The 25,740-nt window shown below is 44.0% G+C and overlaps 1 protein-coding gene across 1 annotated transcript; it reads right to left on the bottom strand.

Moving 5' to 3' along the window:
• Positions 1-18,692: 18,692 nt before the first annotated feature.
• On the bottom strand, positions 18,693-19,722 carry LOC122930315 (ribonuclease H-like). Its single transcript, XM_044283595.1, has 2 exons — positions 19,575-19,722; positions 18,693-18,976 (listed from the first exon to the last, which is right to left on the bottom strand). Exons 1-2 carry the CDS (start codon positions 19,720-19,722, stop codon positions 18,693-18,695), a joined length of 432 nt encoding a protein of 143 aa, XP_044139530.1.
• Positions 19,723-25,740: the final 6,018 nt, after the last annotated feature.

Raw genomic sequence — 25,740 nt, 5'->3', positions numbered from 1 at the left:
TGTGAAACGCACGGTCACCATGGTGACTGAGGCTGCCAATGTCACATGACCAGATGACGTCAGACGGTCCCCCTAAACTCACATGGCTAGATGACGTCAGAGAAAGACAAAGGTTTGCACAGAGTTCAGAGACTGTAGTGCAAGACGGATGAGCGATGTTCTTTACATGGGACTGTATTCAGGAGGGACGAACAATGTTATTTACATGGGACTGTATGCAGGCGGGATGAGCGATGTTATTTACATGGGACTGTATGCAGGAGGGACAAGCAATGTTATTTACATGGGACTGTATGCTGGAGGGATGAGCGATGTTATTTACATGGGACTGTATGCAGGAGGGATGAGTGATGTTATTTACATGGGACTGTATGCAGGAGGGACGAACAATGTTATTTACATGGGACTGTATGCTGCAGTTATGAGCGATGTTCTTTACATGGGACTGTATGCAGGAGGGACGAGCGATGTTATTTACATGGGACTGTATGCTGCAGTTATGAGCAATGTTATTTACATGGGACTGTATGCAGGAGGAATGAGTGATGTTATTTACATGGGAGTGTATTCAGGAGGGATGAGCGATGTTATTTACATGGGACTGTATGCAGGAGAGATGAGCAATGTTATTTACATGGGACTGTATGCTGCAGGGATGAGTGATGTTATTTACATGGGACTGTATGCAGGAGGGATGAGCGATGTTATTTACATGGGACTGTATGCTGCAGGGATGAGCGATGTTATTTACATGGGACTGTATGCTGCAGGGATGAGTGATGTTATTTACATGGGACTGTATGCTGCAGGGATGAGCGATGTTATTTACATGGGACTGTATGCAGGAGGGATGAGCGATGTTATTTACACGGGACTGTATGCAGGAGGGATGAGCAATGTTATTTACATGGGACTGTATGCTGGAGGGATGAGTGATGTTATTTACATGGGACTGTATGCAGGAGGGATGAGTGATGTTATTTACATGGGACTGTATGCAGGAGGGATGAGCGATGTTATTTACATGGGACTGTATGCTGCAGGGATGAGTGATGTTATTTACATGGGACTGTATGCAGGAGGGATGAGTGATGTTATTTACATGGGACCGTATGCTGCAGGGATGAGTGATGTTATTTACATGGGACTGTATGCAGGAGGGATGAGCGATGTTATTTACATGGGACTGTATGCAGGAGGGATGAGTGATGTTATTTACATGGGACTGTATGCTGCAGGGATGAGCTATGTTATTTACATGGGACTGAATGCAGGATGGATGAGTGATGTTATTTACATGGGACTGTATGCTGCAGGGATGAGTGATGTTATTTACATGGGACTGTATGCTGCAGGGATGAATGATGTTATTTACATGGGACTGTATGCTGCAGGGATGAGTGATGTTATTTACACGGGACTGTATGCAGGAGGGATGAGTGATGTTATTTACATGGGACTGTATGCAGGAGGGGTGAGCGATGTTATTTACATGGGACTGTATGCAGGAGGGACGAACAATGTTATTTACATGGGACTGTATGCTGCAGGGATGAGTGATGTTATTTACATGGGACTGTATGCTGCAGGGATGAGCGATGTTATTTACATGGGACTGAATGCAGGATGGATGAGTGATGTTATTTACATGGGACTGTATGCTGCAGGGATGAGTGATGTTATTTACATGGGACTGTATGCTGCAGGGATGAGTGATGTTATTTACATGGGACTGTATGCTGCAGGGATGAATGATGTTATTTACATGGGACTGTATGCAGGAGGAATGAGTGATGTTATTTACATGGGTCCGTATTCAGGAGGGATGAGTGATGCTATTTACATGGGACCATATGCTGCAGGGATGAGTGATGTTATTTACATGGGACTGTATGCAGGAGGGATGAGTGATGTTATTTACATGGGACTGTATTCAGGAGGGATGAGTGATGCTATTTACATGGGACTGTATGCTGCAGGGATGAGCGATGTTATTTACATGGGACCGTATGCTGCAGGGATGAGTGATGTTATTTACATGGGACTGTATGCTGCAGGGATGAGTGATGTTATTTACACGGGACTGTATGCAGGAGGGATGAGTGATGTTATTTACATGGGACTGTATGCAGGAGGGATGAGCAATGTTATTTACATGGGACTGTATGCTGGAGGGATGAGTGATGTTATATACATGGGACTGTATGCAGGAGGGATGAGTGATGTTATATACATGGGACTGTATGCAGGAGGGATGAGTGATGTTATTTACATGGGACTGTATGCTGGAGGGATGAGCGATGTTATTTACATGGGACTGTATGCAGGCGGGATGAGCGATGTTATTTACATGGGACTGTATGCTGCAGGGATGAGTGATGTTATTTACATGGGACTGTATGCTGCAGGGATGAATGATGTTATTTACATGGGACTGTATGCAGGAGGAATGAGTGATGTTATTTACATGGGTCCGTATTCAGGAGGGATGAGTGATGTTATTTACATGGGACCATATGCTGCAGGGATGAGTGATGTTATTTACATGGGACTGTATGCAGGAGGGATGAGTGATGTTATTTACATGGGACTGTATTCAGGAGGGATGAGTGATGCTATTTACATGGGACTGTATGCTGCAGGGATGAGCGATGTTATTTACATGGGACCGTATGCTGCAGGGATGAGTGATGTTATTTACATGGGACTGTATGCTGCAGGGATGAGTGATGTTATTTACACGGGACTGTATGCAGGAGGGATGAGTGATGTTATTTACATGGGACTGTATGCAGGAGGGATGAGCAATGTTATTTACATGGGACTGTATGCTGGAGGGATGAGTGATGTTATATACATGGGACTGTATGCTGGAGGGATGAGTGATGTTATATACATGGGACTGTATGCAGGAGGGATGAGTGATGTTATTTACATGGGACTGTATGCAGGAGGGATGAGCGATGTTATTTACATGGGACCATATGCTGCAGGGATGAGCGATGTTATTTACATGGGACCGTATGCTGCAGGGATGAGTGATGTTATTTACATGGGACTGTATGCTGCAGGGATGAGTGATGTTATTTACACGGGACTGTATGCAGGAGGGATGAGTGATGTTATTTACATGGGACTGTATGCAGGAGGGATGAGCAATGTTATTTACATGGGACTGTATGCTGGAGGTATGAGTGATGTTATTTACATGGGACTGTATGCAGGAGGGATGAGTGATGTTATTTACATGGGACTGTATGCAGGAGGGATGAGCGATGTTATTTACATGGGACTGTATGCAGGAGGGATGAGCAATGTTATTTACATGGGACTGTATGCTGCAGGGATGAGTGATGTTATTTACATGGGACTGTATGTTGGAGTATTAGGCTCATGTACACTGTATGCTATGAGAATTCTCAGTGCACACGATGCAGATTTTTCCTGACCGGATTTTCTTCATTCATTTGGTAGAATCCGCACCGAATCCGCCTGCAGATCTGCTCCATTGATGCGGATAGACCGCCCAGATTTCCGCCCAGATTTCCGCCCAGATTTGCCTGCGGATTTCTGCGCGGATTCTCCTGAACGTGTGTGTTTACCCTAAAAGGATTTTGTTGCAGCAGTTACGAAAAAAGGAAGTTGTCCATGTGGCGGTGCCGCCGGTAGGACCCCGTTACTCGGATATATATAGAGGAGCCGCAGCCCTCGGACGTCTTCACTGCAGACGCATTTATTCCCCTAAACAATGCGACGTGTCGCCCGTTCATGGTCTTACATGTATGTACTCACCGCTCCCAATCTACCGATGGACCGAACATAGGAAAGCACATCCACAATGGAGGGAGGGTCCTTCAGGGTAGATGGCCACATTAAGCTGTCATCATGTGGAGCGCGCGGTAACCGACAGAGAACATCACCTACGCCTGGATAAGCTGCGCATGCGCCGGTTCTTCATGTACATGGAAGGATGTGTTCCACCGTCCTATGTGATCCAAGTAACAGGCTGTTCCGTGTGCGCTTGTTTGGCGCACGTCAGCATCTGTCAGAAATGTGTCACATTGTCCACCTTTATGTCATCGGAGCCCCTAATAAAGCTTCATGTGTCAGAATGTCCAGTGACCACCCGTCATCCAGTACGCAGGGTGAGCGCCGGTGCAGACGGGCCCCTTTTATGTGTCTATTCCTCTGGCTGGAGACTTCCATTCCAAGATCCGTGCTCAGCCCTCACCACCGGACGGGAGCCCCTCCTGAGCGCGGGTGCGGGCGGCCCCTCTCATGTTTCTGTCCTCTGGCTGGAGACTTCCATTCCTAGGTATGGGCTCAGCCCTCACCACCGGACGGGAGCCCCTCCTGAGCGTGGGCAGCCCCTCTCATGTTTCTATCCTCTGGCTGGAGACTTCCATTCCTAGGTCCGGGCTCAGCCCTCACTGCCGGACGGGAGCCCCTCCTGAGCGTGGGCGGCCCCTCTCATGTTTCTATCCTCTGGCTGGAGACTTCCATTCCTAGGTCTGGGCTCAGCCCTCACCACCGGACGGGAGCCCCTCCTGAGCGCGGGTGCGGGCGGCCCCTCTCATGTTTCTATCCTCTGGCTGGAGACTTCCATTCCTAGGTCCGGGCTCAGCCCTCACTGCCGGACGGGAGCCCCTCCTGAGCGTGGGCGGCCCCTCTCATGTGTCTATCCTCTGGCTGGAGACTTCCATTCCTAGGTCCACGCTCAGCCCTCACCACCGGACGGGAGCCCCTCCTGATCGCGGGTGCAGGCAGCCCCTCTCATGTGTCTATTCCTCTGGCTGGAGACTTCCATTCCTAGGTCCGGGCTCAGCCCTCACTGCCGGACGGGAGCCCCTCCTGAGCGTGGGCGGCCCCTCTCATGTGTCTATCCTCTGGCTGGAGACTTCCATTCCTAGGTCCACGCTCAGCCCTCACCACCGGACGGGAGCCCCTCCTGATCGCGGGTGCAGGCAGCCCCTCTCATGTGTCTATTCCTCTGGCTGGAGACTTCCATTCCTAGGTCCGGGCTCAGCCCTCACTGCCGGACGGGAGCCCCTCCTGAGCGCGGACGGCCCCTCTCATGTTTCTATTCCTCTGGCTGGAGACTTCCATTCCTAGGTCCGGGCTCAGCCCTCACCACCAGACGGGAGCCCCTCCTGAGTGTGAGCGGCCCCTCTCATGTTTCTATCCTCTGGCTGGAGACTTCCATTCCTAGGTCCGGGCTCAGCCCTCACCACCGAACGGGAGCCCCTCCTGAGCGTGGGCGGCCCCTCTCATGTGTCTATCCTCTGGCTGGAGACTTCCATTCCTAGGTCCACGCTCAGCCCTCACCACCGGACGGGAGCCCCTCCTGATCGCGGGTGCAGGCAGCCCCTTTCATGTGTCTATTCCTCTGGCTGGAGACTTCCATTCCTAGGTCCGGGCTTAGCCCTTACTGCCGGATGGGAGCCAATCCTGAGCATGGTTGCGTGCGGCCCCTCTCATGTTTCTTTTCCTCTGGCTGGAGACTTCCATTCCTAGGTCAGCCCTCACCACCGGACGGGAGCCCCTCCTGAGCACGGGTGCAGGCTGCCCTCTGATGTTTCTATTCCTCTGGCTGGAGACTTCCATTCCTAGGTCCGGGCTCAGCCCTCACCACCGGATGGGAGCCCCTCCTGAGCATGGGTGCAGGCGGCCCCTATCATGTTTCTATTCTTCTGGCTGGAGACTTCCATTCCTAGATCCGTGCTCAGCCCTCACCGCGGATGGGAGCCAAACCTGAGTGCGGGTGCGGGAGTGGCCCTTCTCATGTTTCTATTAGTCTTGGTGGAGACTTCCATTCCTAGGTCCGGGCTCAGCCCTCAGCACTGGATGGGAGCCCCTCCTGAGCATGAGTGCAGGCGGCCCCTCTCATGTTTCTATTCCTCTGGCTAGAGACCTGGGTCCAGCCATAGTAAGAAGAACCCTCTACTGAACCTCAGATTTAATAGACCACCCCATCCCCTGGGCAGCGTCCCGATCAGTCATCCAGGGTCATGCAGGGCGGACCATCCAGTGGAAAGGACAGCGGCATGTGCCGTGGACTTACATCCCCCCTTATGTATGGTTACACAGATAACGCAAGTAGAGGAGTGGTAAATAATGCCGAATGATGTATGTCTATTGCTCTGTCAGTAGAGGCCTTATTTATTCCAGAGCCCTCTGAATACCAAAAAGACAGGAAATGGGATTTAAAAAATGGCGTCACAAGCTCTAGGTACCATTCTTATAACTACTATAGCCCCGTGACGTAAACCGTATCTGGCTGATAGAGGGAGCTAACACCCTATAAGACCCTTAGGTTCAAGCTCATCCAATGTATCTCCAGTCTCGATTAAGCACTCCCTGTGCCTTTCCTCTGGGGGGCGCTCCATCGATGATTCTGTATCATTGTGCTTGGTCTCGGTGGTTGAGTTCTTGTCCGAGCGTTTCTCTTCAGTGGGTATTTTACGGATGAGGTAACGGTGCTGATTCAGTCTCTTTCTTCCACGTAGAATAATCCTATACCCAAAGGTATAATGACCCTCCATCTGATATTTCTTCCCGTCCTACCCCTGAACTGTTACATCTACAGCACCCGAGCACGGGTAGCATCCTGTCTTATCATGTGCAGGTATATGCTGTTGCACTCGCTTCGCACGGATCAGACGGGCAGTCTAGAACGTTTCTATCTTAGGGAGTCACAGCATAAGGACATGCCAGCTGGATTTCAGTAGCTCTGCTATCCGTCTGCTCTGTTTGCGGTCCAGTCCGAGTGCTCTCTGTCGTGTCCTTGTCGTGTCCTTTTACCATCCTTTTAGGGCAGCCTGCTGCACACGTCCTCTAATCTGTCCTCCAACCTTGTTTCGTCCGTCACATCTAACCTTAAGCTGTTGGCTTTCGGGGAGAGACTCCATTGGTTGAGGATGGTTTACAAGTCTGTGCGTACGTGTCCGTATTTTTCCGTGTAGACAGTGGTGTCCAAGAACTGTGAGGCTGTCTCAGAGAACGCCAAAGTGAAGTGGACTTCATTAGAAATGCCATTAGTGTAATGTTGAAATTGCATAATTGTTCAATTCTGTCAGTCCAGATGAAGAATACGTCGTCTATATATCTCATCCAACCCCTGGTGCAGTCGGACGGATTGTGTCAGGATGTGTTCAGTGAAATTTGCAACATTTCGCAAGCAAGTTCAGTCAGTTTCGTCTGCAATAGCGTGTTTCCGTTTTTTCTTACGCAGGTGCAATCAGTTTTGATTAGAGATGAGCGAACTTCTGTTTTAAGTTCGGCGTCTAAAGTTCGGGGGCGGGTTAGCGGAGAATCCCGATCTGGAACCGGATATGGATTCCGACTTCCGTTGTGGTCCGTGGTAGCGGAATCAATAATGGCCGATTATTGATTCCGCTACCACGGACCACAACGGAAGTCGGAATCCATATCCGGTTCCAGATCGGGATTCTCCGCTAACCCGCCCCCGAACTTTAGACGCCGAACTTAAAACAGAAGTTCGCTCATCTCTAGTTTTGATGCGTTTTTCACGCATTTGAAAAAAAACTAGAAAGTTTATAAACCACACCTATTAGCAACCGTCAGTGAAAAATGCTTTGATTCCGGATGCGAAGTGTTTTTTACTGAAGCCCCATTCACTTCTATGGGGCCAAGGCTGCGTGATAAACGCAGAATATAGAACGTGCTGCGATTCTCACACAACCCAGAACTGATGCATGAAGGAAATGAATGGCTCAGGATTCGGAGCGGGTGCTGTGCGTTCACTTCCCGCATCACACCCGCAAGGAAAACTCACTCATGTGATAGGGGCTTTACTTCATTCTTTCACTTGTGAATAAGTGATGGGAAACCCACCGGCCCTAGTGAGAACCAGCAGAGGTCCCCATGAGATCCCTTCCCCTGCAGCTTCTGCCAGATATAATAAAGCTACATCATACTAACATAAGACTGAAGAAAGCCCTCCATCCAGTTCAGCCTGTTATCCTGCACAGTGATCCAGAGGAAGGCAAAAAAAAACTGAGGTAGAAGCCACTTTTCCCGACTTTAGTCCTTCCCGACTCCAATCAGGCAGAATAACTCCCTGGATCAACGACCCCTTTTTTTTTCTTTTTTTGTAAAATACTTTATTAGATAATATCAACAACACTATTTTACAAAATGTAAGAATACAATACACATTCTTTACTTTTACCCCTTCCTCCCTCCCTTTGTGATGCGTCTCTATTCCTCCCATCTAATGAAAGGAGAATGGTGATGGGGGGGGGGGGGACCCCCAACAAAAGTGACCTCCGAAAACTCTTGTAAGAGCAACAAAACCACACAGTTCCCTAGAACCTCCAACATGACCATATCTCCCTCCAACATGACCAATGTTTTCACATCTTTTTACTTTGTTGACCAAGAGCATTGAGCTTTGGGGGATTTTGTGAGAACCAAGCTCTTATAATCATTAATCTAGCCAGGAACATTATTCTAGTCAGAAGTAGCTTTTCATTCTTAGGGCAGTTCACCTTGGAAATATCATCTAATAGCGAGCATTGTGGCGTCAACGGGATCGCTACAAATTCAGACTGAGCTCCAGGATTCACTTAGTTCTAAACAGGACCAAAGCTTATGCATAAACTCGGCCTCAGGTGAATCACATCTTGGACAGTTAGAAGCTTCCCTTAACCCACATTTATTTAACCACATTTACCCACATTTATTTAATAGGGTGATATATAGTCCATGTATAATATTACATTGAACTAATACGTGGTTAAAATTGTGAGATACAAGTCTTAAATTCCCAAATATATTTTCCCACTCTTCCAAAGCAATACTAGGGCAATCAGCCCCCCATGCCTTTTGGCCAGGAGAGCATGCCTTCTTAAACAGTGTCTTAACCAATACAATTGGGAGATCTTAGGATTTCGCATCGCGTCCTCCCATACCGACGTAAATACTTTGCGGTCACTCGTAGTACTTGGGGGAAAAGGCTCACTGTCCCAACTTGCCCAAACGCGTTTCAGGGTATATACCCCTTCCGCGTTTGGGCAAGTTGGGACAGTGAGCCTTTTCCCCCAAGTACTACTAGTGACCGCAAAGTGATTACGTCGGTCGGGGTGATCTGCATAGCCAGTCCGGTACAGAGGTGGTGTTCGTTAAGTGCTACAGGAATACGCTACAACAACTCCAGCTGGTGAGTCACGTGAGACGTCACGTTCAGACTCTACATCACGTGGGACCCCACGTCAGCTGTACTCGGCCGCTACCTCGAGTCTCCATGTGAGCGGAGTGGATACAGATGGTAAGAGATCTCGGCTGCTACTGTGTCATTATATCCGAAGAGCAACTCTGTTTAGGACTTGACAGAAGTATTGCTTGATTCTGGATGTTTCAAACTGGACAGTGTTGACATCTTATACCTCCTTTTGATACACTTGGAGTACACATCTTGGGAACGGTATTTAGGCCATTCTTACCTGTTGAGACTGATTATAAGGTGGATAGTGTCTCATGGACCCTTGAAATATCATCAGTTTTTCAGGACCCTGCCTTCACTGTTACATTATATTTTATTATATTTTATTGTATGGTTTTATGTATGATGATCTGATGCGATATTAAATTTGTACCGCTAATTATCGTCTCCTGTTCCCTTATACGGAGTGCCCCTCATTTTCTCATATCTATACTTTTTACCTTTCGTGCGGTCTGGGTGGACCGAGAGGTGAGCACCCTGTCCATTCAGTACATAGGGTGAGCCGCTGATCTGTATTATTTGTTATAAGTCTATTACCAGCAGTGGTTTTTCCTTAACACTGGCCAGTGCTGAACACAACTGAAAATATCTAAACCAGCTTAAATTACCTAAATTTCCTCTATGAACTAGCAAAGATAATGGAAGAATCTCTCCATTCTCCACAACCTGTGAAGCATATAAAATATTTTTTTGCCAAAACTGATCCCTCGATAATTCAAAGATCCTTTTAAATAGAAATTATACCAAAGAGGGGTGCAAATTAAAGATCCCTTTATCCCCAACCAGCATCTAGCAGTGGCCCAAGATTTAGAAAAAAAGCATTCTAGCAGCCATATAGTCTTGATCCACCCTAATTAAACGCCCAAACAGAGGAAATATCATATGGAGAGCGACCCACCAAAAGCTTACATAGGGAGCTTTTTTCCCATTCACCCCATAGCCATAACTGCTCAGCTATAAAGTAACCCTTGAAGTAGGGAAGGTTTAACCCTCCCTGCTCCATTGGCTGATATATATATATTTCAACTTTAACCTTACCCCTTTCCTTCCCCACAGTAAGTTATTAATAATTTTCTCAATTAATTAAAAAAACTTATCTTTAATCCATATTGGAGAGTTCCTTAAGACATAAAGTTGGGGTAGAATTATCATCTTGACCATAGAGATTCTACCGGCTCTGGACTTGGGGAGCCGAATCCATGTCGAGGTCTTAGATCTTAATTTAGTAATCACTGGAATCAAATTGAGCCGTATATACTCTTCCTCCTTAGGGGAAATCATCACAGCCAGATATTCAAATGTATCAGAGACTTTGATCATACTCAAAAACCACTCTCTAGAAAGTTCAAACCTATCCAATAGCAAAAGAATGGTTGTTGACCAATTTATATCAAAGCCAGAAACCTCCCCAAAAGAAGTAACTGTTCAAATAATTCTTAGCAAAGTTATATTAGAGTGTTCTACAAAAAATAATACATCCTCTGCATATAAAGAAATGCGATCCTCTACTCCTAATGTTCCAAAGCCCTTAATTATGGCATCTTGTCTAACACTAACGACTAGAGGCTCGATGTATATGTCAAACAATAGCGGAGAAAGCGGGCATCCCTGACGGGAGCCTCTCAACAAAGTAAAACTCGAGGTTATGCTCCCATTAAGATTCAATCTCACATACAAAAGCCTAATCATACTAATAAACCGCTCCCCAAATCCCATCCTTCCGATGACCCTCCACAGGAATTCGCACTCCACCCTGTCAAAGGCCTTAGTAGCATCCAAAGACTGGCATAACATGTAGCAGCTTCTTTTAAGGTCCTTTCTCTCATCCCGTATCCCTTCATTAACTTATGGATATTGCTGACAAATAACCCCCTCATAAAGGCCTTAAGTGCGCCCATACCGATTGGACCCTAGCTGAATTATTATTAACAGCCCAAAAAAAGTCTCCTGTTTAATTAGATCATGATTATCTAGCACCATCAACCAATAGGGATTTAGTCTAAAGGGAGGTCTTATCAGATCCTTATCAGAGCTCATGTATAACTCCAGTCATAGAGTTATACCAGACTCCTGACAAAATCGTGCCAGAGGGGATCCCGGAGAAGGTATAGCTTTCCATAGTAATCCTATCAACCTTAGGGTTGATGACATAGTTAAAGTCTCATTCACCAACGTAAGACATTCTGGCCACTTCTCCATAAAAGTCAATAAGCAAATTGGTACATAAAAAGAAAAAAAAAAGGGGGGGGGGATATAAATAAAAGCCAAGATACACATTCTGCCGAAAAGTTTCCCATAGACTGTCAATAGAGGATGCCTCGCATACAAAATCAATCCTTCTATGAAAAAAATAAATAATAACTTCTCTGGAATAACTAGTGAAAGTTGAATGAAATGCCTGCGAGACCCATCCTCTACTGCTCTGCGAGGCAGCCTCTTCAGTAAAGTGAGTCTCCAACAGACAGACCACAGCTGGTAGATGTCTCTGGACTAAATCAAACACAGCTTGTCTTTTCAATTTGTCCCCAAGTCCCCGTACATTCCAGGTAAGGACTCAATCAGCTAAAAAGGACCCAAAATTTGAGATCTCTCCTTCCCCTGCCCCCCCCCCCCCCATCATCCTTAGACACACATCGCACCCCAGCCCAAACAAACCCCAACCTCCTGCCCCCCTCTCCAATGATCCGCAGCTATCCAGCAACAGACCTCTTCACTCCGACCCCTTCTCCCCCTCACCCCGGACCACCACCACCCTAGGGAGCCATACATATAATAGTGCCTGATTGAAATACTATTCCAAACAAGCCAATCAGAAACATGGGCCGGAGTCTCAAAAAATATGTTGCCTCATTAAATAGTATTCGAAGTTTAGCTGGATGCAAAAAAGAATACTTAATATCTTTTCCTTGTAGACGTTTCTGTCACGGAAGGTGTACAGAAAACTAGAAGACACAAAATGAAGATCCGACTGACTGAATCCAAAACTAAGGAACCAAAGGGAGAGCCCTGCATCAGACCTGGCTCTCTCCCTAACTGCTCAGCCTATGTACAAATCTCAATGGTAGATGATCGCATATCCTCCTTCCTCGACTGTATAACACCTGAACACCCTATAATAGTGAGGGGACACGACTACCGGCTCCCTACACTTGATACGGAGGGAGTCAGGGTCACCTAGGATCCAGCAAACAGGAAAACATAAATGTATGAACAAAACTTATCTGTAGAAGACTCAGTAGTAGCATCCAGCATGCACACACTCCAGGAAGTTGTATAAACCGCAAAGTGATGCAGTATGGGAAGGGATTTAAAGGGATGCAATCAGTGCAACTACATGACAGCTGAGAGAGGCTAACGAGATGAGAAAACAAAAGCAAAACAAAAGGAACCTCAAGGAGGAGGTTCTGAAGAACGTCTGTCAGAGCTTCTCAGATGTCTGGTGGTGACAGTTTCTTAACTGCTAAAAAGCTGCGCCTCTTTTCTTGAATCTCCTTAGAGAAATCTGGGAAGAAAGGCCCATTTTTTTTCCGTCGTATGAAATGGGGGAACATTCCCTGGCCCTTTTCAAAATCATATCTCTGTCCCTTGAAACAAGAACCTTTGCCAGGAGCACCCCTGGCTGCCTTCCAAGCATTGGTTGACCCCCTGGGACCCGATGTGCCATCTCTATCATAAACATTGGCGAAAAATAGTCCTTTCCGAAATGATCAAGAATAAAGGTCTGTATCATTTCAGCTGGATTCTTTTTCTCTGCGTCCTTGGGTAGCCCCAGTATTCTCACATTGCATCTCCTCGACCTATCTTCCAGGTCTATCACTTTCTTTTATAGCGTGTTTTGATCTGTTCTCAAAATGGGGATTTCAGTTTTAAATTCTTTTAATTCATTCTCCAAAGAGCTCACAGATCTTTCTATGTCAGTGACTCTAGAGTTGTGCTCCTCAGTTTACATACCCTTGCATACCATTGTTCAGAGAATATGAATGATAACACAAACACTTTTCTCTCACTCATGGTTAGTGGTCGGCTGAAGCCATTTATTTTCAAACAACTCTGTTTACTCTTTTTAAATCATAATCACAACACAAACTACCCAAATGACCCTGATCAGAAGTTTACATACCCTGGTGATTTGGCCTGATCACATGAAAGGAGGAAAAGAAAAAGGGTTGAAGAAATGGTGAGCGCCACTCCGTTATTAAATACAATATAATGAATAAATATTCGTGCACTAGGACGGTAATACGTTAAAACATCCAATGATGCTGACAAGATAATGTTATCACTATTATTATAGAATAACCTTTTAGTAAAAAAAAGATTAAAAATAAGTAATAATGTTACAATATTAAATAGAAAAAATAAATAAAAAATCATTGACTCACTTCATGGTATGCAAGGGTGGTCGTCAGGATAAGCACATGACACCTGCGACCTAAACCCCCCCTGGCCAGGATCACAGGTAGAATGGTAATGACAGACGGCAGCACCACAGGAGGGCTTCAGGTCAAACACTTTATTCGGTATAATATATGGCTCAACGCGTTTCGGGGACATAAGTTCCCCTTCCTCATCATTACTGATGATGTTTGGACTCTAAGTCATGGGGAAAGCAAAATAATTGTCAAAGGATCTGCAGGAAAAGGTAGTTGAACTCTATAAAACAGGAAAGGGATATAAGAAAAATATCAAAGGACTTGAGAATGCCGATCAGCAGTGTTCAAAAAGTAGGGGTTCTGCTGAAACCAAACCACGATCAGGTAGACAAACTAAACTTTCAGCCAGAGCTGCCAGGAAAATTGTTCGGGATGCAAGAAAAAAAACACAAATAACTTCAGGTTCTGAAAGAATGTGGTGTGACTGTTTCAAGATGCACAATAAGGAGGCACTTGAAGAAAGATGGGCCGCATGGTCGAGTTGCCAGAAGAAAGCCATTACTACGCAAATGCCACAAAGTATCCCGCTTACACTATGCCAATTAGCACAGAGACAAGCCTCAAACCTTCTGGCACAAAGTCATTTGGAGTGATGAGACTAAAACTGTTTGGACACAACCATAAACGCTACATTTGGAGAAGAGTCAACAAGGCCTATGATGAAAGGAACACCATTCTTACTGTGAAACATGGTGGTGGATCACTGATGTTTTGGGGATGTGTGAGCTACAAAGGCACAGGACATTTGGTCAGAATTGATGGCAATATGAATATACTATTGTATCATAAATACTGGAGGAAAATTTGCACTCATCCCAAAAGCTGCGCATGGGACGTACTTGGACATTCCAACATGACAATGATCCAAAACACAATTCTAAGTCGACCTGTGATTCCCTAAAGCAAAATAAAGTGAAGGTTCTGGAGTGGCCATCTCAGTCTCCAGACCTCAATATCATTGAGCCACTCTGGGGAGACATCAAACCTGCAGTTCATGCAAGACAGCCCAAGAATTTAGGGGAACTGGAGGCTTTTTGCCAGGAAGAATGGGCAGCTTTACCATCTGTCATATATCGTTTATATAAAAAGAATCTTTATATAAAAGAGAGGATCAAACAAAAAAAAGTATCAAAAAAAAATTATATGACCCTTTAGGCGGACATAATCGCCTCTAAGTTCTTTTTATCGAGTATCTTAATTTGATTTGTGCAAGCAGTGAAACAAAGGGACAATTGTATATGCAAAAAAAAAAAAAAAAAAAATATATATATATCGTTTATTATAAAACAAAGAATATAAAATCAATACAATTGCAAAACAAATAATGGAGTTACAAAATAATACCCAAAATGTACCACACGGTGGCGCTAACACACCCCTATCTGACCAGCACAGTGTGACTTAGTGATTTATGACAACCAGGGTCATACTTCTAACTAACAGACTCATATACCAAGAGAAACTTAGGATCTTCTGTTTATCAAACAGGCTATAGCAATAAAACACAGATTATACAGGAAAATAACTGGAGGCGCCTGACACTATATATTCCCACAGTATATATGGCTATATACCGAGAGAAATATCTTATTAATATCACGAGTAGTAAACACAAATATACGTTACAGGGTCAAAGGTAAACAGAGTTCAGATGGGACCAGTTCTCAAGAACTTTCCTAGTAATCCAAAAAATAATCCAAGTTTCTTCTGGTAAAGTTTTCTTTTTGAGTTTCTTTTGGTCTTGATTGAATGAATGGATGGATGGATCTCTGGATCTATGGATTAATTGCTTAATAGCTCTGCACGCAAGTAATTATTCCCCCCCTTATCTAAGAATCATCCCCTTTAGATTAGGGATTTCCAATCAGGTAGGGTGGGTGTATTCGCATGCTAATAACACCATTATGTCATATTAACTCTTGAAATGGCATAAAACAAATAATAAAATAATATAATATTGTCCATCTGCCTCCAGATGGCACTGTGGTACTGCAGATGAACATCACAACTTTAAACATTAAAACTAAATATCTAATAATACGTTCACATGACCTTCTTAACCTTTTTAATATACATCAATGAGGAAGGTATTTTCCTGACACTTTTTATTACCTATATCCTGGACTTGTTGGAGTCACTGTCTTCTCCTATCTTTTTGAAATATATGTTAACTCTTCTCATAAATTCAATTAACAGAAACTTACTTCAATGTCTCTGTACCTTCTACAGGATACATCCTAATTGATACATATATGGTATAATATATATATAAATCGATACATTGTTACACATAGACAACACATTATATGAATTATTGGTTAAAATATGTTGTAAACTAAATATACCATACAAAGATATATATATAATATAATTATGAGTACATAAATTGAACCTCATACAGCAGGTGTGCCTCAAGGATATGAATTCTTATCACGTCATGGCTTATCCATGAAACAACCTTGTTCCCTTCAGACAGACATGTCTGAGGAAGCTGGTGTACTCCCCATAGATAAACCCATATCCTTAGCAATAACTTTTAAATACAATGTCCGTTCATGTTCACAATTATTTTTATATAAACTAAACTTGCCATGAACTCATCTTGGCTTCCTCAGCCACATATTAGAACTTTGGTTCAGGCTGATTTTATTTTTAAAGGCAATGAGCATTCATTTTGGTTATAATATCATTAGATAATATTGTATACTTGTGCATTTTCATAACAAATCCTCTTCATTCCAAAAATGTTCCATAAAGTGTGAATGTATTTGGAATGTCTAAAAGGGCTTTTCATATGGAATCCTCTAAGGATTGGGTGCGTGAACCTTGCTTGTACCACAACTTGGCCAAAGTCTTTTTGAAGGATCTTATACAATGCACCACTTGGATAGTCAATAAACGTAACCATCCCATAGATCCTGCAAAACAGTATATAAGTTCGATAAATGTTTGTTTTGATTCTCCATCTTCCGCATGAATGTTTATTAGGTTCTCTTTCAATGAACCAACTTCGAGTTCCAATGTCTTGATAGAGATGGAATTGGCAACTGTTACACCTGTAGCAATGACAGCGCCTACTACGCTAAAGATTATAGCGGCTACGATTGCAGAAATTAATCGCTTTGGTTTGTAGAAAACTGCTCTCTGGTCAAGGTCTTTCTCGCTTGCTCCAGGATTTGCGTAATCCGTTCTTGGGAATATCCCATGTGTGTCTGGTACCAGGCTTGGATCCCCGGCAACATGATCTCGGACACGTGGATCCAGGCTGATGTAAATCTTCTGGGATAGAATCCTCTTGTTCGTCAGTATGAATCCTGCAGGGTATCCTGCAGCATGATCCCGGATGAAAGGCCTGGCACAGCAATCGGCTCTGCGTGGAACTCCTTCCCCAAGATTAGGATGACATAAACGATGGCAATCATCTTAGTCGGCATCTTGTACCTATAAAATTGTATGACACATATGAGTACATACATCTTTCACTTTTATCCTGCAAGAAAAGAGTTAATGCTATCATGTATCTTTGATTGGCATAGGTTATTTTCTTGAACAGAGCAAGTTCTTAGTTTTAGAGGTAAGTTAAGAGATGTTTAGTTATAGAGGAAGCACATATGAGGATGGTTAGTACACATGTTTGTTCATACAATACCAATCCTGGTTTCTGACTTTAGCTGGAACCGTAAAATCTCTCCACCTCTCTTCATCCAACTCACGAAGTCGTGAGCTAGGATGACAAACACGTAACTGGTTAATGTGCACCCATATTTCTACAAATTCATCCCCCTTAGGGATTTTTATCTTGTAGACCACAGATGACAACTTGTCAGTGATGACATAAGGTCCTTTCCAGGAAGGTAAGAACTTTCTCTCCTTCACTTGATCCCAAACAAAGCTATTGAGATAAACCTGATCGGAAATTTGATACTCCTTCTGTGTAGTCTTCAGATCGTAGTACGTCTTAGCACTTATTGTGGCTTTCTCTATATTCTTCTGGGCAAACGCAAAAGCATGCTGAAGGTGCTTGCGTAGATTTTCCACATATTGATGAGATGTTGTAGCATTTATTAAATTGTGGTCTGTCGTCCGGTAGAGCAAATGTTGGGGTAACACCATCTTCCTGCCTATGATCATTTCGAAGGGAGAAAGTTTAGTTGCTGCGCTTTGGGTGGCTCTAAAGGCCATAAGAACCAAAGGCAATTTGACATCCCAGTCCTTACCGGATTCATTGACAAACTTTTTTAGAATGTTCACAATGGACTGGTTGTAGCACTCCACTCCACCACTAAAGGCTATATGTAGCTTTCTTTTTACCCCCAGTATCTCCCACATGCGTTGGGGAAAACCAAACCTGAAAAATATGTGGTTAATGAGAAGAGATGCACATACACTTGAACTGCATGTTTTACAAGGCAAACATTCCACCCATTTTGTGAGCAAGTCACGGTTAACATATATCTGTTGCCTTTTGATGAGGTTGTTACTGGTCCGATGAAGTCAATTTGGATGTCTGAGCATGGCATGGACATCCTCCTTTTCTTCAGCGGCGCTCGATGAGTGGGTGTCTATGGCTGGAATTGAGGGCAGATTAGACATCCTTGACAATACGTGCGAACATCTTGCAACATATGTGGCCAATAAGCATAGTCCTGTAACAACTCGTATGTCAACTTCTCACCTCGGTGACCAGCTGTCGGGGCATCATGGGCGAGTTGTAGCATCAAACCTTGGTATGTTGCGGGTACTGCCCGATGCGTGATACCATTCTTCAAGGTCCTAATCAACAATCCATCCTGTAACGAAAATTGGGACCTATCCTTCATCAAAATCCGTAACTCCTCTTTGCCATCGCAATCTTCTGTATTTATAGGACAATTCTGTGGATCTTCAATATGTTTATAAAAAGTACCAATAATTGGATCCCCCTTTTGGCTCGTGATGAGATCCTCACTAGGGGAATCTTGGCTCCATTGCAACACATTGGCTTCAGTTCCCTTTTGGGCCTGATTTTTGTTGTTTCATCCAGTTTCCATGAGATCATCCACATCCAAAACTTCTCCATTGATGGCTGCTTGTTTATCGAGGGAGTCTGCTAGATCATTCCCTTTCTTATCCATACCTGGATACTTTGAATGACCCTTCACATTTTTCCAGTAAATGGTAAGATTGTGGATAATAACCATTTCATCGATTTTGCAAAACATCTTACCATCCTTGACTGGCTTGTTGTTGCTTCTCATCATGTTGGATCTTTTCCATCCGGGGAAATACTCCACAAAGCTATTACGAATATAATCAGAATCTGTGATTATGGAAAACTATTTAATATCATATTCGATAGCCATTTGTACGGCTTGGTACACAGCGGTGAGTTCTGCGACTTGGCTACTTTTTGGGCCAATTTTATATCCAACGGATATGTCCGGGAATATATTATTCCATGCAATTCCGACATCGGCAACCAGTGTACGCTCATTTCCCACATCCGTATGGAAAGAACAGCCGTCTACATATACATATGGTAATGATTCGCAGTACTCCTCATCACAGGATTTATATGGGGATAATGATTGTTCCTCTAATAAATCATATTCATATTATCAATCGATACATTTCTGGTGACTTACCTCCCTGTTCCGCATTGGAACAATCATGCAGTTCAGCTAATCCTTGAGCAACTGGATTCTTATTATTTTGTTTATACCTGATCTCCAATGGCCATCCCATTAAGGACATCGTCCAGGCGGTTATCCTGCTGTTTGACAGATTTCCATCTTTGATCCTTTCACTTTGCAAATATTGCAGTGGTTGATGTGCAGTTTCCACAATGATCTTTTCACCTTGAATGAAGCTCCTGAAATATTGTAAAGCCCACACTGTTGACAGTAATGCTTTCTCACAACTGTTGAATTTTACTTCAACCGGTGATAAGGATTTGATGGCATAGGCGATGATCTTGTTCAGGTTTTTCTTTTTCTGGAAAAGGACTGCACTCACGCTTTTGTCGTTCACCTGTTTCCACGAAGAAAGGTTTTCCACCCTCTGCATATGCAAGGCATGGGGCCTGGACAAGCTTGGCCTTGAGTTCATTCACAGCTTGCTCATGACGCTCACTCCATTCCCATTTCACTCCTTTCTTCAGCAACTGCAAAAGAGGTTTTGTAATTTTGGCATAATTAGCCTTCTGCAAAGAAAGTTTCACACCAGCTTTTCTCAGTTGGGTTAGTACATACCTCAGTTCTACAATATGTTACTCAAAAGTCGTGCTTTTGGTCAGGATGTCCTCCACATAGGATAAGGTACCTCGTTCAGTGGCATCAGGCATTGCCTTATGCATGAACACAGCAAATTCATGGCCCACATTTATGTATCCGAAGGGTAGTCAGGTCCATGCATATTGTTGCTTTCAAAATGTGAAGGCCAGTTTGTACTGATCCCTTTCGTCCACTTTCATCTTCCAATATCCTTGTGCACAGTCAAGGGCGGTAAAAATTTTGGATCCTTGAATTTGCGCCAAACACTGGTCAATGTATGGCATGGGCCATCCGGACGTGTTAACACGTTTGTTTAATTGTCTTAGGTCCGAGCAGAGACGAAATTGACCGTTGGGTTTGAGGACTCCAAGTATAGGACGGTTGAACGAGCTATGTATCGGCCGGATGATGCCCCTTCTCTCCAGGTTTTTGATGATTTCCGATAGGGACTTATAAGCCGCCAACGGAAGTCGGTATTGTTTGACAAAGACAGGGGGTGCATCAGTATCTGTGTGGATTCTTGCGACAGGCAGGTCTGTTTCCCCACAATCATAAGAATCCTTGGCAAACATGTCCTAGAATCATGTGAAGAGCTCCTTTAGCTGTTGACGCTCTGACTCATTGGAGCACGTGTTAGCAATATAGATTTGCTCTTCCACCCGTTCCTGAAATTCTGGAAAGATTTCACGCTGACTTAACTCGTAAGTTTCTTCAAGCTCACTAGTTAAATCATTTTGGGTGTACTGTACCTTATCCTTTCCTTGTTGGCATGACTCGTATTCCTTTTCATCTATCTCCTGGTTGAAAACCAATGATGACTCTTCAATGTGGCATGTACCTTCTTCAGAATTGAAAGGGTAAACAGAGTGGATATTGAATAACCCCTCAGGTGTTGAGGAAAAACACTGTTCCACTACCTGTTCTTCTGTTAGGTATTCATCAGGAATAAGTCCAATGACATAATTTAATGTTGATAAGTGCAAGATAATGCACCTGGGGCGTAAAAACCCAAGAGCAGAATATACAATCAGTGATACAGTCCTAACCTCAGTATCTGAGGAAAGGGATTTATGGGTCATTATTTCAGAAGACTTAAAGGTAGGCAGACCATGTCATAGAGCAGCAGGAGATGCTAGCAGAATGCTGGGGTGTATAGGGAGAGGCATTACCAGTAGACAGAGGGAGGCGCTCATGCCGCTCTACAGAGCACTAGTGAGACCTCATCTGGAGTATTGTGCTCAGTACTGGAGACCATATCTCCAGAAGGATACTGATACTTTGGAGAGAGTTCAGAGAAGAGCTACTAAACTGGTCCATGGATTGCAGGATAAAACTTACCAGGAAAGATTAAAGGACCTTAACATGTAGAGCTTGGAAGAAAGACGAGGCAGAGGGGAGATGAGAGAAACTGCTAAATACATAAAGGGAATCAACAAGGTAAAAGAGGAGAGAAGATTTACAAGAAGGAAAACTGCTACAAGAGGACATAGTGTTACATTAGAGGGGCAAAGGGTTAACAGTAATATCAGGAAGTATTACTTTACTGAGAGAGTAGTGGATGCATGGAATAGCCTTCCTGCAGAAGTGGTAGCTGCAAATAGAGTGAAGGAGTTTAAGCATGCATGGGATAGGCATAAGGCCATCCTTCATATAAGATAGGGCTAAGGACTATTCATAGTATTTAGTATATTGGGCAGACTAGATGGGCCAAATGGTTCTTATCTGCCGACACATTCTAGGTTTCTATTATTCTGGAATCCAAAGGTATAGTATTCCGAATCCATAGCTAGACCAATTACGGTGTTTTTCTGCAGGGATATGCTATGGGGAGCCATGTTATGGATTATCATGTGCAATGGATCCTGGTGAATGTTAATTATAGGTATGGGTTTTACCTTTAGTCTGAGTTGCTGCATCCGGTTGGACAAACAGTTCAAAGAGTCTGCGTTCTTCAGAGTTTGTCCCTTCTTCACTTGAATGGTAAGAAGAAATGGTTTACATCCTTCAGAGATTTTAACCTCCTCAGCAACCATGATACTCACGGCTTGGGGCATCTGTTGTCCCCATCTCAAGGCTTTCTTCACATCCTGGAATCCCTCTGGATCTCCCGGAAATCTGGACCAGAGGGTATATTTTACCAGATCAATCTGCATGGCAAATCAGTGCAGAAGGTCATTACCCATATACATCTGATGCCGTGGTTCATTCAACACGATGAAAACGTGTTCTGTAGTCTTATTTCATATGGATATAGACAAAATACATTTTGCAACCACATTATGATTCTGGGAATCTCCATCCAGATCATGAACCCATTGTTCCTGTGGAGAGGAATTTTTAATTATTTTAGGATTGGTGAGCTGTTTTAAGAGTCCTAAGCTTATGTAGCTGACTTCGGATTTCAGATCCAACTTGGCATATTTCACCCGGGCTATATTGTTCACCTGTATGGGAATCAATACATTGTCATTGACCTTTTCAATCTGTACCATGGATTGAGTATACTTGGCCAGGTCCACGACTTCGTGACTTCCCCCTTAAAGGGAAATAGTCAATACATCCTCATCCAAGGTTATCTTCTCGATTCTGTCCTTCTGGATAGTAATGATATGAGCGGCACCATTGACAGCTTCCTCGGCTTACCATTTTTCAGGATCGTGACATCCAGCGTTTGACTGTTCCTAAAATGAACTTCAACAGAGTTAGGCCTCTCTTCAATCACATGACAACTGCGTTGGGTTTGTGCATTGCAAGAATAATCATAGGCAATGGGTGCCTTTACCTGAGTCCAAACTGCTTCATTTATGAAGTCTATTATGGAACTCAACCTTTTCAGAAGGTCAATTCCTATGATCAGCCGATCATATGAAAGGTCCACAATCAGTGTGGGGTGTTTAATTGTCTTCTTGCCAATTTTGAAAGTGTCTCCACCTACACTTATCAGAGAGCCATCGAACAATTTCAATCTCGGTCTCTTTGCTGTTAAATCCAGAACCTGTTGGAAATAACTATGTGATAAGATAGTTGCCTGTGATCTTGTATCAATTAAACCCCTGATTGGCCCGATATGCTCATCTTGAAGATAAGAGTCCACGAAATATCGGCCTTCGACCTGAAACAAATCACATAGGAAGTTAGGGTGAGTGTTCTTTTCCTGTTTTCTGAGAGGATGACCTCTCTGCAGCGTCGCGACCTCTGGTGAATCCTTCACATTCCTGCTGCAGGGAACAGGAGTAGTAGCCCCCACCTTAGGAGACAGCCTGGCTATGCCACAGTTTATAGACAGTTCACAGCCTGACGCTGATACGATAGGATCACTTGTTGGAGAAGACACAGGATTGCAGGGATCGACAAGATTAGTCTGCAAAATAGATAACATATTAGACACCTCCTCCCTGGCCCCAACTTTAGGCTCAGGAACCCTGCAAGGAAAAATATGGTTAGATATCAATTTAGATTCTTCCTCAACCACCTTGATAACCTTGCGTTGGCCTGGACTTTGACCCTGCCCTATTTGCTTTATGGGGCTGAGCTGGGACTTGGAGTTGCCCCTAAAAAAGGTTCAGGCTGTTTTCCTTGGGACCCTTGGGACGACTTACTTACAATGTCATACAGCTGGGCCATTTGTTCAGCCAGTTGATCAAACCTGTTTGGTTTGCGTACATTTTGATTTTGTGGGGCGCCCTGGTTATTGTTGGGTGACCTACCCCTAGGTGAATTTGAGGGTTTCTGCCTATCTTCCCTTTGTTATCTGGGCCTGTTGTTCCAGTTCCTGTATCCCTGGGAACCCCTATTGTCAAAGGGCCTATATCCCTGGGGACCCCCATTGTAATAGGGGCGGAAGTTAGACCGTTCAGCACCAAAATGATTTCCCTCTGAACCATTGAGGTTTTGGGGCTTTATCTGTTTGGGTCCTACCTGTTGTCGCTGGGTTTGTTGGACAGGTACTGTAGATTGAGGGTATTTACGTGGCTGCGTTTCAAATCCCAAGCTAGGGTTTACCTTAGCTTCAGCTACATTTTGCTCTGGGGACTTTTTGAACCTCCGCTCACCTGTAGCATGGCAATCACTGATATTATACAGTGTGGTGGCAGCAGTCACCAACCTGTCCAGGGGAGCTTCAATATCAAGATCTCTGGCTAGGCTAAGTTTGATTTGGGTTGGCATTGCATCATAGAACAGCTGCTTAAACTCTTCAGATTCCCAATTTGGGGACCTGTATGCTAACCCATAGGCATTTTTAAGGACAGAGAGGAATTCACGGGGACTCTGATTGAGCCTACATGTGAGCTTAGATATCTCACGTTTTGCAGCAGTAATGGTTCGGTAAGGTCCGAATTCTAGTTTAATTTCATGCAAAACATCTTGCCAATTTTGAATTCCTCTATCCCTAAAGGAAGTAAAATAATGAAATCATCAAATGCCCATGGTAGGAATCTGATCCTGTCAACATCAGAGTACAGCTTTAAAGAATCCATAGTGGACTCTTACAGTTCTAAGTGGTTTGCAATTTGAGAAGAATCTTTCTTAGAGAACTTGGGCACAGTGGCATTCAGAAATTTAATGATGCTTGAGGAGCTCTGATCCGTCTCTGAATACTGAGTATTTTTCTTCCTAGAGACCACTTCAGCATATGTTGGTCATCTGGGACCATGATCTTTCTTATGGGCAAACCCATGCCTGCGTGGTAGGGAATAAGACACACGTTTTCCTGCATCACTGTCAGAATCACATGCACTTTGATCACTTCCATGAGACACATATGGTGCAGGGGATTTAACCCTTGCATCTCTCTCCAGGGGAATGTGTGGCGAGACACTTCTAGGGGCTTCTGTGTTGCTGGCACCTAGTAAAGTGATTACAGTTTGGAATGCCCGACTTACTTGGGTTAATGCCTTTTGTGTAATCATGCCATCATTTCTTGGTGTCTTGTGGTCTGGAATGGAGTCTGCTTTAAGAGCATATGATGACATGTCTAGATGTTGGGGCATAAGATTTGGGGGGTCTGGAAATCCCTCAGTATCAGACGGATCTTGATCAATATCAATTATAGTATGGCTTGATTTGCCTGTCTGCTGAATTTTGGAATGCGGGAGATGTAACTCCTCTAAGTTACCCTTTTTGCCCTTTGATATGCATCATGGCTGTGATCAAGGTTGTATTTTAAGTCCTTAATCTCGGCCTGTGCGACTCTGAGATCTGATTCTAGCTGGGCTATATGGATCTACAGTCGTGGCCAAAAGTTTTGAGAATTACATAAATATTGGAAATTGGAAAAGTTGCTGCTTAAGTTTTTATAATAGCATTTTGCATCTACTCCAGAATGTTATGAAGAGTGATCAGATGAATTGCATTGTCCTTCTTTGCCATGAAAATTAACTTAATCCCAAAAAAATCTTTCCACTGCATTTCATTGCTGTCATTAAAGGACCTGCTGAGATCATTACAGTAATTGTTGTAGCGGAGAGGCAGGGTGAAGTGGTTATATACACAGTATGTAGCGGAGAGGCAGGGTGAAGTGGTTATATACACAGTATGTAGCGGAGAGGCAGGGTGAAGTGCAGTATATTATAGTACAGTGTAGCGGAGAGGCAGGGTGAAGTGCAGTATATTATAGTACAGTGTAGCGGAGAGGCAGGGTGAAGTGCAGTATATTATAGTACAGTGTAGCGGAGAGGCAGGGTGAAGTGGTTATATACACAATATGTAGCGGAGAGGCAGGGTGAAGTGCAGTATCTCCGCTGGTAGACAGGAACATCAGAATGAAATGCAGGTAGCGGGTATAAATCCCATCCCTCCAGTACTAGACGAC

The sequence above is a fragment of the Bufo gargarizans genome, chromosome 1 (genome assembly GCF_014858855.1).
Source record: "Bufo gargarizans isolate SCDJY-AF-19 chromosome 1, ASM1485885v1, whole genome shotgun sequence".
In the NCBI taxonomy this organism is placed as follows: Eukaryota; Metazoa; Chordata; class Amphibia; order Anura; family Bufonidae; genus Bufo; species Bufo gargarizans.
Note: the sequence above shows the minus strand (reverse complement) of the source record. Positions and strands in the feature narration are given on the sequence as shown.

Bases quoted from the DNA above. Each gene is read 5' to 3' on its own strand.
- LOC122930315 (XM_044283595.1), bottom strand. From the start codon at position 19,722: ATGCAGAGGGTGGAAAACCTTTCTTCGTGGAAACAGGTGAACGACAAA. The intron at 18,977-19,574 runs GTGAGAAAGCAT...CCATAATCACAG, and splicing joins TGAAGTAAAATTCAACAGTT to ATTCTGATTATATTCGTAAT.